We start from the raw sequence: 12,500 nt of genomic DNA on the forward strand, positions 1-12,500 counted from the left end.
GTCCCTCTGGTACACACACACACACACACACACACACACACACACACACACACACACACACACACACACACACACACCTGTCCCTCTGGTACACTCTCAACTGTGTCCACCTCGCTGTTCACCACTAAACACTCACAAACAGACACACACACTCACAAACACACACACACAAATACACACCAACACATATACAAACACACCAAACTGCTCTCATTTGGTAACTGACCCGGCTTATAATATAATATAATATGTAATAAAATATAATATAATGTAATATGATGTCATGTAATGTAATATAAATATTATGTTGATATGATCTCCCCTTGTGGTGACAGCTGGTACTGACACAGAAGCGTGGGAGGGGCAGTCAAGCCAGGCCTTCTCCCCTGAGAGGCTACAGGCTCTAAGCCCTGGCGGAGTGGCAGGCGCCCAGCAGGGGGAGGGCTCAGGGCACCCTGCGGGCTCGCTCTTGTCCCCTTACAAGACCAAGACACACCCACACACACACACACACACACTGGACACTCACAGCCCTGCTGCCAGCCTCAGGGACAACCCTGTCCCTCTGGTACACACACACTCACTTTTTGTCACACACACACAACTCTGCCTCTTTGTTTGTGTGTATGTAGACATACACACACACACCTGTTCCTCTGGAATGTGTCTATGTCCCCATCCAGTGTGTCACAGAGTCTCTCTACATGATGATATGATGAGTGTGTGGCACATGGCTGACATACATACGTATGTCATCAATAATAACCCTGTCCCTCTGGTACACTCTCAACTGTGTCCACCTCGCTGTTCACTGACTAAACACTCTCATTAAACAGATTATCATAATACTACAATACACACCAACACATATACAAACACATTCGCGGTAAACTGCTCTATTTGGTACTTGACCCGAAACATAATATAATATAATATGTAATAAAATATAATATAATGTAATATGATGTCATGTAATGTAATATAATATAATATTATGTTGATATGATCTCCCCCTTGTGGTGACAGCGGGTACTGACACAGAAGCTGAGAGGAAGCGGCGCTGCCAGGCCGCCCTGAGAGAGGTTGAGCTCTACGCCTCTGGCGGAGTGGGCAGGCGGCGAGCAGGGACGGGCTCCAGCTGGCACCACACGGGCTCGGCTTCTTTGTCCCCTTACAACGCCGGCCGCCCTGCTGGACACACCCAGCCACAGCATGCACAGGCTGCCACTGCTCCGACTGGACACTCAGAGCCCTGCTGCCAGCCTCACAGAGTCTCTGCCCGAGAGTGTGTGGCAGCGAGTGAGTACGCCGCACTGTGTGTGTGTGTGTCTCTGTGTCTCTTTGTTTGTGTGTATGTGTGTGTGTTTGTGTGTGTCTGTGTCCGTGTCCGTGTGTGTGTTTGTGTGTGTGTGTGTGGGTGTGTGTGTGTGTGTCCGTGTGTGTCCGTGTGTGTCCGTGTGTGTGTGTGTGTGTGTGTGCGTGTGTGTCTGTGTGTGTTTGAAAATGTGAGTGTGTACATGCATGATCCTGTGTATTTATATTTCATATTTGTGAGTCTCATGTTTTTATCATAAGGATTCTCGATCATCAGAAGCTTCTCCTGTAATAAGAGACTCTGGTTCAGCAGAACTGCTCAGTTGAGATTGCTATGTACTGTATGGCCACTAGGGCGCAGCATGGGGCAGAGGCTGACGCTTAGACAACTTATAATGTACTTCTATGTTCACCTCACTGTTGTTCACATGGAATGGTAGGCCTAAACAAGGGAGAATGATAACCACTGACACCACTGACACCACTGACCAACATGTCTGTTCTGGTTGTTGTCATGTTACCCTGTTTGTTGACACTGAGGGTGAGGCTGAGGACAGCAAGTGCTCGGGTGGCCAGGTGATGACAGGTGATGACGGGTGATGATGGGTGATGATGGGTGATGTTGGGAGGCCAGGTGATGATGGGTGATGATGGGTGATGATGGGAGGCCAGGTGATGATGGGTGATGATGGGTGGCCAGGTGTTTGTTGACACTGACAGTGAGGCTGAGGACAGCAAGTGCCCGATGGCACCAAGATGGCGGCACTATTTACGTTCCGCAGCCCAGTGTGGTATCTAGCTCTCTCATGTCTATGATCAGATAATTAGTGATATCACCTGTGTTAAGGGCACAGGTAGAAAGAATATATGGCAGGACTGACTCTCTGGACCTGGGATGTCCGCCTCTGCGCTTGGGTTAGTTTGATGGGAGAGGAGCGGAGAGGCGTTTATGTTCAGGTCCGGTGATCATGGGTCTTCATGCTGAAGGAATGTGCAGTTAAGCTTTTATGATAGGGCTGCTGGAGACACACACACACACACACACACACACACACACAGTGTGTGTGTATGTGCATGTGTGTGTATGTATGTGTGTGTGTGTGTGTGTGTGTGTGTGTGTGTGTGTATGTGTGTGTGTGTGTGTATGTGTGTGTGTGTATGTGTGTGTGTGTGTGTGTGTGTGTGTGTGTGTGTGTGTGTGTGTATGTGTGTGTGTGTGTGTATGTGTGTGTGTGTGTATGTGTGTATGTGTGTGTGTATGTGTGTGTGTGTGTATGTGTGTATGTGTGTGTGTATGTGTGTGTGTGTGTGTGTGTGTGTGTGTGTATGTGTGTGTGTGTGTGTATGTGTGTGTGTGTGTGTGTGTGTGTGCCTGCCTTTTCTCTCTTGCTGTTCATATCTCTGGCATTTTCTTCTCTCTCTTTGCCTCCTACATATTATCTGGACACATTTCACATTTGTTACAATTTTACACTTATTTTTTTGGGGCTTGCCATGATGAAATGAGTTCAGTGTTGTGAAAAAAATGGATTTATTGGATATGCATAATCCACAGACCTTAGGGTTTAGAACAAGGGGTCATTTGTTCAATTCTGTTTAGCCAACCCAGAGATATTGGCCAAAATGTGAAAGCTATCCTTGTCTCAGCAAAAAAACAAGTTTTGAGAAAATCCGCTTGAAATGTTGTGAGGTGTAAATGATCTTTGTCTACGGATTTCTTTGGAGAACGGACAGCAGAGATTGACAGCGACAGCAACAGCAAAGACGATGAGCAATCAGATGGGACGTGGTCAGATGCTGGTGAAGATGTAGGCCTACCTGTCGTTTCAACTGAACTGAAGGCCCGACATTCAGAATCTCTATCGCTTAATCTGAAAAGATCCGAACTACACAGCGCAGCTTCTAAATGCTCCATTCGCGCAGGCGGTAACACTCGTGAGGCATCCGTAGAATATAACTTGTGAGGTAGCCTTTAATAGCCTGCAATCTCCGCGAGGAATCTGGTCAGCAACAAATGTTTAGGTGACTGTTTCTTCTGATAAATCTCTTGGCTAAAATAGAAAACATTTTCAGAATAATTATGAGTGGACAGCCTGTTTATGATGACTTCTTGAAGAGGTCAAAAGTCAAAACACAAAGTTATCAGACCAAAGAAAACGGAAGCTTTCCTGTTCTCACGTAGGCAACAACTCAACGAGGAAGAAAAACGTTAACTTTTTATCCAAACTTTAATGCGCAGCCTACACATTTGGCCTTCAAAAAAATATGAGTGATATTTTAGTAATGTTTCGACCCTCTCTGCATTCAAATCGCTAAAATAGGAGTGATATTTTAGTAATGTTTCTCTGCATTCAAATCATTTGTTTGTTCATTCATATTTGCTTTATTATATTCTTTCAGATTTAACTCTCTTTCTCTTTCCTCTCTCCCTCCCTCTCTCTCTCTCCCTCCCTGTCATCTCCTCCCTCTCTCTCCCTCTCCTCCTCCCTCTCTCTCTCCTCTCCCTCTCCTCTCTCCCTGTCATCCTCCTCCTCCTCTCCATCTCTCTCCTCCCTCTCTCTCCTCTCCCTCTCCTCTCTCCCTCTCTCCCTCCCTCTCCTTCCTCTCTCTCTCCTCTCCATCTCTCTCCTCCTCCCTCTCCTCTCCTCCCTCTCTCTCTCTCCCTTCCTCTCCCTCTCCTCCCTCCCTCTCTCTCCCTCCCCCTCTCCTCCCTCTCCTCCCTCCCTGTCCTCCCTCTCTCCCTCTCCTCCCTCCCTCTCTCTGTCTTCTCTCTCTCTCTCCTCTCTCTCTCCCTGTCCTCTGTAGAGAGTGAAGTCCTGGCGAGGTGATGGCCAGTCCTCAGCATCACTGTCCTCACCCCACACTAGCAGCACCAGCCGGACCGGCCGCACCAGAAGCCCCTCTCCATCTCCGGGGTCGCCACGGAAACCTGGTAGGGCCTCGCCATCTTTGGGGTCGCCACGGAAACCTGATAGGGCCTCTCCATGCCAGAGTCACATTAGGAAGTTCTCAGGTCACGTTACATTTGTAGGCTCTCATGAGAATCTCCGGCTCATGATTTGATACCACAGATGAATAGAGACCCAGTCAGACCAATAGTATGAAAAATCAGGAACAGAGTTTATTTACAATGATGCGCATTAAGGGAGAGGCAGCATGACTTCACCTAAAGATCCATCAGTTGCTCTAACTAGACAAGGAAATAGTTAGGGTTTAAGTATCCTTCCAGGCTGACGGGAGATGGCATTGGTCATCCCATCTCACGTGGACTACACTGAATCAGACCCTGATTAGTGGCAACCTGGCAATCCGGAGCAGATAGCTACTGACGCAGCCATGCAGAACAGTGAAACACTGCAAAGTCATAATATTCCCGCTTATCTAAATATAGTCACACACAGACACAGGGACAGTACAGATATCATACAGTCATTACATAGAATCATACTTTTAGGATCAAAGTGACCCACTAATGAGAAATGCAGAACATTAAACCACATATTGGAATATTGGACATAGTGCAGAACATTAAACCACATATTGGAATATTGGACATAGTGCAGAAACATTAAACCACATATTGAATATTGGACATAATGCAGAACATTAAACCACCTATTGGAATATTGGACATAGTGCAGAACATTAAACCACATATTGGAATATTGGACATAGTGCAGAACATTAAACCACATATTGGAATATTGGACATAATGCAGAACATTAAACCACATATTGGAATATTGGGCATAATGCAGAACATTAAACCACATACTGGAATATTGGACATAATGTTCTATTCCACTTTCTCTCAGTCCCCCTTTTTCAGCCTTTATGGCTGGAACATTTCATCAAATAGTGCCACTGGGAAATGATGCACAAAATATAAATGATTATACACTTGTTTCATCAAAGTTAGTCAGATCCAAATAAGCAGGTACATGACTAGATACATGATTTAACTGATTTCCTTCATAAATCATGAAAAATAGCTACACATGATTGGTGTACATTAGTAATTAGCAATGAAATATAAATTCACATGATCATGATCTTCATGAATACTCCTTTTTTTGTGTGCCTCATAATCAAGAATTGTTTATCATACAGCAAAGCTTAATTAGCTTAACCTTTTTTCACATTGTTTAAAGCAGGCATAAAGGCATGTTTTAAAGAACTTGGTTAGAACTTTATTCTTAACATATTCTGAACACCTGAAACAAATGAAAACTTGTATTTTATTTTATTGCATTGCATTGCTGTATCCAAAATAATTGTAAACAATATGGTCTAGTAGGTATGTCATCATACCACATTACCATCTTGATAATGGGTTTGCATAGCTGTAAAACAGTTGTAAAACCTTTTCCATGTCAATGATGAGAAAACCAATATAACAACTGCAGTGGGTGTGTTGTCAATAAACATATGAACCTAATAGTTCAATATTAGTTCAGTGTAGTGAAGTCAACATCAACAACCTCTCATCTTCCATTAAAGGAAAAAAAACATCTTTAATCATAACTTGATATACTGCAAGAGCTAGCTGTCTTATGTTATCAGACTACTCTTTAATCAGACTCCCCCTTATGATCTGCAGCAAGGCTGTAAGATTATCCCATTTAGTTAAAATGTTGTCGCCTATAACACTGTGTCCTATTAAGAGCTAAGTGCGTCATAGCATCAACAATTTGATAAATTCACTGCTGTTGGTAAAATTACAACTTTGCTAAACTGGCCCCCAAGTATGAATTTAACCGATATGCTTCGACTCTCGTCAGTGTTGTCACTGCCAGAAGCATGAGATTGTGGGGCAATGCTTAATACATAAAATAAAAGGTTCCTTTTATCCAGAACCTTCTCTGCCCTCAGAACCTGTACTGTATGTCTACCACTGTTGCCATTCAGCCAGTCGCTCACCATAGTGTATGGTGTCCTCACTCAAAGCAGGACCTGGCAGGGCTCAAGGCCTACACACCTAGCCAATCAAAAGTCAAAACACATCTGTGTCTACCTTGAAGCAAGAACATAGCTTCCACAAGGCTTCCAGTGTTTGCGGCCTACACGTGGAACAGGATAACTTGGGTCAGGTTCTATTAGAATGGGGAGCAGGAAGCTTGGAGAAACAATTAGCCTGTATTAAAGCAAAATGGTCATACTTTCTATGGGGCCTTTATTAAACTTACAAATGGAAAATGTAAACCAAATCTTGTTGTTGTGAGCAGGGTTGTCTAGCGACCTTGCCGACAGATCTCTCATATATTAGAATCTCAGGCTTCTCTGAGTATATCTTTTTCTAGGGCTGTCCTTGGTTTACTCGTTGCTGCGTGTTCAGCTCCCTTACGGGTGTTTCCAGAGGCCCATCCCCAGAACCAGGACTGAGAGATCACCCCTCCATTTTGTTCCAGAGGAAAACAAACACTTAGGGACTGTAGGAAATTATTCAATGATAATCGTAATTCAATGGCACATAATTTTCCAAACTGGCAAATCTAACAAGGATATCAAACAAGGGCATTACACGTCCTTTTAGCATTGACAGGAAAAAACAAAACAAAATAAAAATAATTAAGGCATGTTGACCAAACACAAAACAAAAACAAAATGTGCTGCCACCTTGAGAGAAGTAACGGAGCCCTAGAGAGGGTCATCGCAAAATGTTTTGCATGTTGAGAGAATGTGCTCGCTTTTACTACATTGTGCCGCTTTACCAAATTCAATTGTGCCTTTGTTTAACCCAAATTGTGCCCCTCGTTTAATCCATATTGTGCACTCGCTTTACTAAATCGCAGCTTCGTTTTACTAAATTGTGGCCGGGTTTACGACAAATCGTGCACAATTTACTATATTGTGCCTCGCTTTACTATAGTGTGAGTTTCATTTTACTAAATTGAGCTCTCATTTTAAGCATAGTAAAACGAGGGCACAATTCTATTAAACGAGTGCACTATTTACTAAAAACGAGCGCACCATTTACTAAAACGAGGGGCACGATTTATTAAAACGAGAGCAACAATTTGTGAACATGGTTATAGAACATTGTGAGCACGATCTACATTTTAAACGCGGGCCATTAATTTGTAAAACGCTGCACTCAATATTGTCTTGACATGTAAACATGAGCACGTTATAGTATATTCGAGATCTCGATCTATTAAAAACGCACCTACCTAATAATTAAAACGGGCTCAAGAAATTCAATTGTGTGCACAAAAACATAGTGTGGTGTCAAGGGGTATCCCTGAATGACGCCGGGAGGTGTGTCAGCTTGTAGTGACGTAGAGGGAATCTCATTGATTGCAGTGCACCTGGTTATAGCCCCGTTAGGTAGGCTGTAGGTGGAGAGCAGATGATTGTGTGTTTTTGTACAGGCCCCTTGCCAACATCGTCCAGCTGAATGTTTGGCTTTGAGTGTTTGTTGAGGTCCGCGTATGCAGAGCTGTGGTGTTTATCGCGAACGGTGTGAGCTGGGCTACATAGCCCGAGAAGCTGAGCATCGTGAACGACACTGTTTATGTCTCCCGTTTCATAGTCCGTGATCAAAGCTTACCCTCGCTAGGTGCATCATTTGCGCGCTGTGGGTTATATGGTGAGGCCCATCGGCTTAAAGGGAACCTTATTGTATTGCGGGGTATTTATACTACTAATACGCAGTAGCCTATTTGTACCAACAGTAGGTCTACGCGGTTGTAATTGTTTGGGAGCTTGTCGCTGTGGATGTGCTTCGATTGACTTCTAGACCCACAGTTAAGTCAACAATCCAGGAGATAGTGGAAACCGGTCACAGGGCTACAACAGAGCCCGGGCGAGTAGCCTTTTGTAGTAGAATTTCCCCATTATGGGTCTCCATAGCTGGCGGTTGACACCATTGTGCGCCCCCTGCTACAAAGAGTAGAAGTCCGCTATAAAACATGACCACCTAAAGTCTTTAATTAGCTGCTTACGTTATCATCACATTACCAATATGAAATGTTACAGACAGCTGTAGGCCTAGTCCATGTCAAGGTAACATGAAGTTGCCACCACAGCACAGCGAAGCAGTGAGAAAATGTCGGGAATTACTAAATGTGAGCACTAAATACATATTTCTGAGAGCTCAATTTAGGCCTACAACGGGTCAACGCTTTTTGTATTAATTCGAGGGCTCAATTAAAGGAAAACGTGCTCACGTTTTATTAATTCGAGGGTTTAATTAAAGGAAAACGTGCTCACAAATTATCACGACCAGAAAAAATATCACTTAAAGTGAGCTCTCCCGGGCTCCGTAGAGAAGTAACTCTTGACTGAATTAATTAATATGGTGGCGCTATCAACATCAAAATGTCATTAAAAAAGAGAATTTAAGACTTGACAAGCAACACCTTTCAAATTGGTTGAACGTGAGAGATAAAAATATCTTTTTACCTTCATAATTCTCTTCTCTTCTCCACTCTCTCTTCCTTTACACTGACCTTCGTCAAGTGCAAAGATAGCTCCAGATAACAACCATTCTGACAGCTAAGTCAGAGAAGATCTGTACCTATGGTTAAGTGTGCTAGTGTTTTCCATACTGAAGATACCTATGGTTAAGTGTGCTAGTTTTCCATAACTGAAGATCTCGTAACCTATGGTTAGTGTGTTAGTGTTTTCCATACTGAAGATCTGTACCTATGGTTAAGTGTGCTAGTGTTTTCCATACTGAAGATCTGTACCTATGGTTAAGTGTGCTAGTGTTTTCCATACTGAAGATCTGTACCTGGTTAAGTGTGCTAGTGTTTTCCATACTGAAGATCTGTACCTATGGTTAAGTGTGCTAGTGTTTTCCATACTGAAGATCTGTACCTATGGTTAAGTGTGTTAGTGTTTTCCATACTGAAGATCTGTACCTATGGTTAAGTGTGTTAGTGTTTTCCATACTGAAGATCTGTACCTATGGTTAAGTGTGCTAGTGTTTTCCATACTGAAGATCTGTACCCTGGTTATACTGAAATCCGTACCTATGGAAGTGTTTTCCATACCTGGAAGATCTGTACCTGGTTAAGTGTGCTAGTGTTTTCCATACTGAAGATCTGTACCCATGGTTAAGGTGCTAGTGTTTTCCATACTGAAGATCTGTACCCATGGTTAAGGTGCTAGTGTTTTCCATACCGGAAGATCTGTACCTATGGCTAGTGTTTTCCATACTGAAGATCTGTACCTATGGTTAAGGTGCTAGTGTTTTCCCGAAGATCTGTACCCTGGTTAAGGTGCTAGTGTTTTCCATACTGGAAGATCCAAAATCTGGTTACCTATGGTTAGTGTTAGTTTTCCATACTGAAGATCTGTACCCTATGGTTAAGGTGCTAGTGTTTTCCATACTGAAGATCTGTACCTATGGTTAAGTGTGCTAGTGTTTTCCATACTGAAGATCTGTACCTATGGTTTGCTAGTGTTTTTCCATATTGAAGATCTGGTACCCTATGGTTAAGGTGCTAGTGTTTTCCATACTGAAGATCTGTACCTATGGTTAAGGTGCTAGTGTTTTCCATACTGAAGATCTGTACCTATGGTTAAGGTGTTAGTTTTCCATACTGGAAGTGCACCTATGGTTAAGTGTTGTTTTTCCATACCGAAGATCTGTACCTATGGTTAAGGTGCTAGTGTGGAAGATTTTCCATGTGCTAGTGTTTTCCATACTGAAGATCTGTACCCGTGGTTAAGCAAGCTGCGTTTTCCATACTGAAGATCTGTACCTATGGTTAAGTGTGCTATGTTTTCCATACCGAAGATCTGTACCTGGTTGAAGTGTGCCAGTGTTTTCCATACTCGAAGATCTGTACCCATGGTTAAGGTGCTTTAGTGTTTTCCATACTGAAGATCTGTACCTGGTTAAGGTACAAAGAATGCTTCCATACTGAAGATCTGTACCTGAAGCCAATATGCGCTAGCGTTTTCCATACTGAAGACCGGTAACCTATGGTTAAGGTGCTGTGCGTTTCCTCTCCATAATTCGAAGATCTGTACCATGGTTAAGGTGCTAGTGTTTTCCATACTGAAGATCTGTACCTATGGTTGGCGTGTTAGTGTTTTCCATACTGAAGATCCGCACCATGGTTAAGTGTGTTAGTGTTTTCCATACCAGCGACCCGGTACCTATGGTTAAGGTGCTGCGTTTTCCATACTGAAGATCTGGTGTACCGGCGGCTGGCGTGCCAGTGTTTTCCATACCGAAGATCTGGTAAATTCCATGGTTAAGGTGTCAGTAGTTTTCCCATAGTACCGAAGATCTGCACCCGTGGTTAAGGTAGTTAGTGTTTTCCATACTGAAGATCCGGAACATGGTTTGGCGTGCTAGTGTTTTCCATAATTGAAGATCTGTACCCGCGAAGGCGTGTTAGTGTTTTCCATACTGAAGATCTGTACCTGGTTAAGTGTGCTAGTGTTTCCATACTGAAGATCTGTAAATTTGGTTAAGTGTGTTAGTGTTTTCATACTGAAGATCTGCACCTATGGTTAAGTGTGCTAGTGTTTTCCATACTGAAGATCTGTACCTGGTTAAGTGTGTGCTAGTGTTTTCATACTGAAGATCTGTACCTGGTTATGCTAGTGTTTTCCATACTGAAGATCTGTACCTGGTTATGTGTTAGTGTTTTCATACTGGAAGATCTGTACCTGGTTAAGTGTGCTAGTGTTTTCCATACTGAAGATCTGTACCTGGTTAAGTGTGCTAGTGTTTTCCATACTGAAGATCTGTACCTATGGTTAAGTGTGCTAGTGTTTTCCATACTGAAGATCTGTACCTGGTTAAGTGTGCTAGTGTTTTCATACTGAAGATCTGGTACCTATGGTTATGTGTGCTAGTGTTTTCCATACTGGAAGATCTGTACCTATAGTTAAGTGTGCTAGTGTTTTTCCATACTGAAGATCTGTACCTGGTTAAGTGTGTGTTAGTGTTTTCCATACTGAAGATCTGTACCTGGTTAAGTGTGTTAGTGTTTTCCATACTGAAGATCTGTACCTGGTTAAGTGTGCTAGTGTTTTCCATACTGAAGATCTGTACCTGGTTAAGTGTGCTAGTGTTTTCCATACTGAAGATCTGTACCTATGGTTAAGTGTGCTAGTGTTTTCCATACTGAAGATCTGTACCTATGGTTAAGTGTGCTAGTGTTTTCCATACTGAAGATCTGTACCTATGGTTAAGTGTGCTAGTGTTTTCCATACTGAAGATCTGTACCTATGGTTATGTGTTAGTGTTTCTTCCATACTGGAAGATCTGTACCATGGTTAAGTGTGCTAGTGTTTTCATACTGAAGATCTGGTACCTGGTTAAGGTGCTAGTGTTTTCCATACTGAAGATCTGTACCTATGGTTAAGTAAAAGGTGTTTTCCATACTGAAGATCTGTACCTATGGTTAAGTGTGCTAGTGTTTCCATACTGAAGATCTGTACCTGTGGTTATGTGTTAGTGTTTTCCATACTGAAGATCTGGTACCATGGTTAAGTGTGCTAGTGTTTTTCCATATACTGAAGATCTGTACCTGGTTATGTGCTAGTGTTTTCCATACCGAAGATCTGCACCATGGTTAAGGTGCTAGTGTTTCCATACCGCCGGGTAGACAAAGGCAAACGGACTCAGGTCATGTACTAACGCCAGCGCCCACTTCAGTGTGTGTGTGTGTGTGTGTGTGTGTGTGTCTCTCTCAGGGCCGATGTACTAACGCCAGCGCCCACTTCAGTGTGTGTGTGTCTCTCTCTCTCAGGGCCAGATGTACTAACGCTTGTGCGCCCACTTCAGTGTGTGTGTGTGTGTGTGTGTGTGTGTCTCTCTCTCTCAGGGCCAGATGTACTAACGCTTGTGCGCCCACTTCAGGCGATTTGTTTCGCGAATGGTAAAATCATTGGCGGTGGTACAAACAGGTCGCGAATACAAAGCCGCGAACCGTCGCTGGAGCTTAAGTGGCAGATTATGCTTACTGCGTCATGGCGTATCTATGGGAGGATCCAGGGTGTGAGCTTAAAGCTTAAAAAGATGGGAGGAAGAGTAAAGAGCCTCTAATTATGGCCCCAGTATGTACAAAGACTGTCTCCTGAAAAGCACGCCTATTCTGGCGCTCTAAATACTTCCAATCTTGTAAAGCAGGTGTTAATCCAAATTGCAGTTCAATGCGTCAATAAGAGAACCTCAAAGACAACAGAATCGCTTATTGAGAGAGACGGAAACTTGGGTC

The 12,500-nt window shown here is 43.2% G+C and overlaps 2 protein-coding genes across 2 annotated transcripts in view; both read left to right on the top strand.

Annotated features, from left to right (window-relative positions):
• The window catches only part of LOC125289330 (spermatogenesis associated 6-like protein), a 6,172-nt gene extending 5,095 nt beyond the window's left edge, over positions 1-1,077 (top strand). The window contains exon 7 of the mRNA XM_048236083.1: positions 1,027-1,077. Coding sequence (XP_048092040.1) covers positions 1,027-1,077 — 51 coding nt within the window. The remainder of the gene's footprint in view (positions 1-1,026) is intronic.
• A 58-nt stretch (positions 1,078-1,135) lies between these two features.
• LOC125289588 overlaps positions 1,136-12,500 on the top strand; it is a gene marked incomplete in the record, with an annotated part of 28,164 nt that continues 16,799 nt past the window's right edge. Inside the window, 2 exon segments of the mRNA XM_048236519.1 lie at positions 1,136-1,299; positions 4,120-4,246. Coding sequence (XP_048092476.1) covers positions 1,213-1,299; positions 4,120-4,246 — 214 coding nt within the window.

Source organism: Alosa alosa, chromosome 24, assembly GCF_017589495.1.
Source record: "Alosa alosa isolate M-15738 ecotype Scorff River chromosome 24, AALO_Geno_1.1, whole genome shotgun sequence".
Lineage (NCBI taxonomy): Eukaryota > Metazoa > Chordata > Actinopteri > Clupeiformes > Clupeidae > Alosa > Alosa alosa.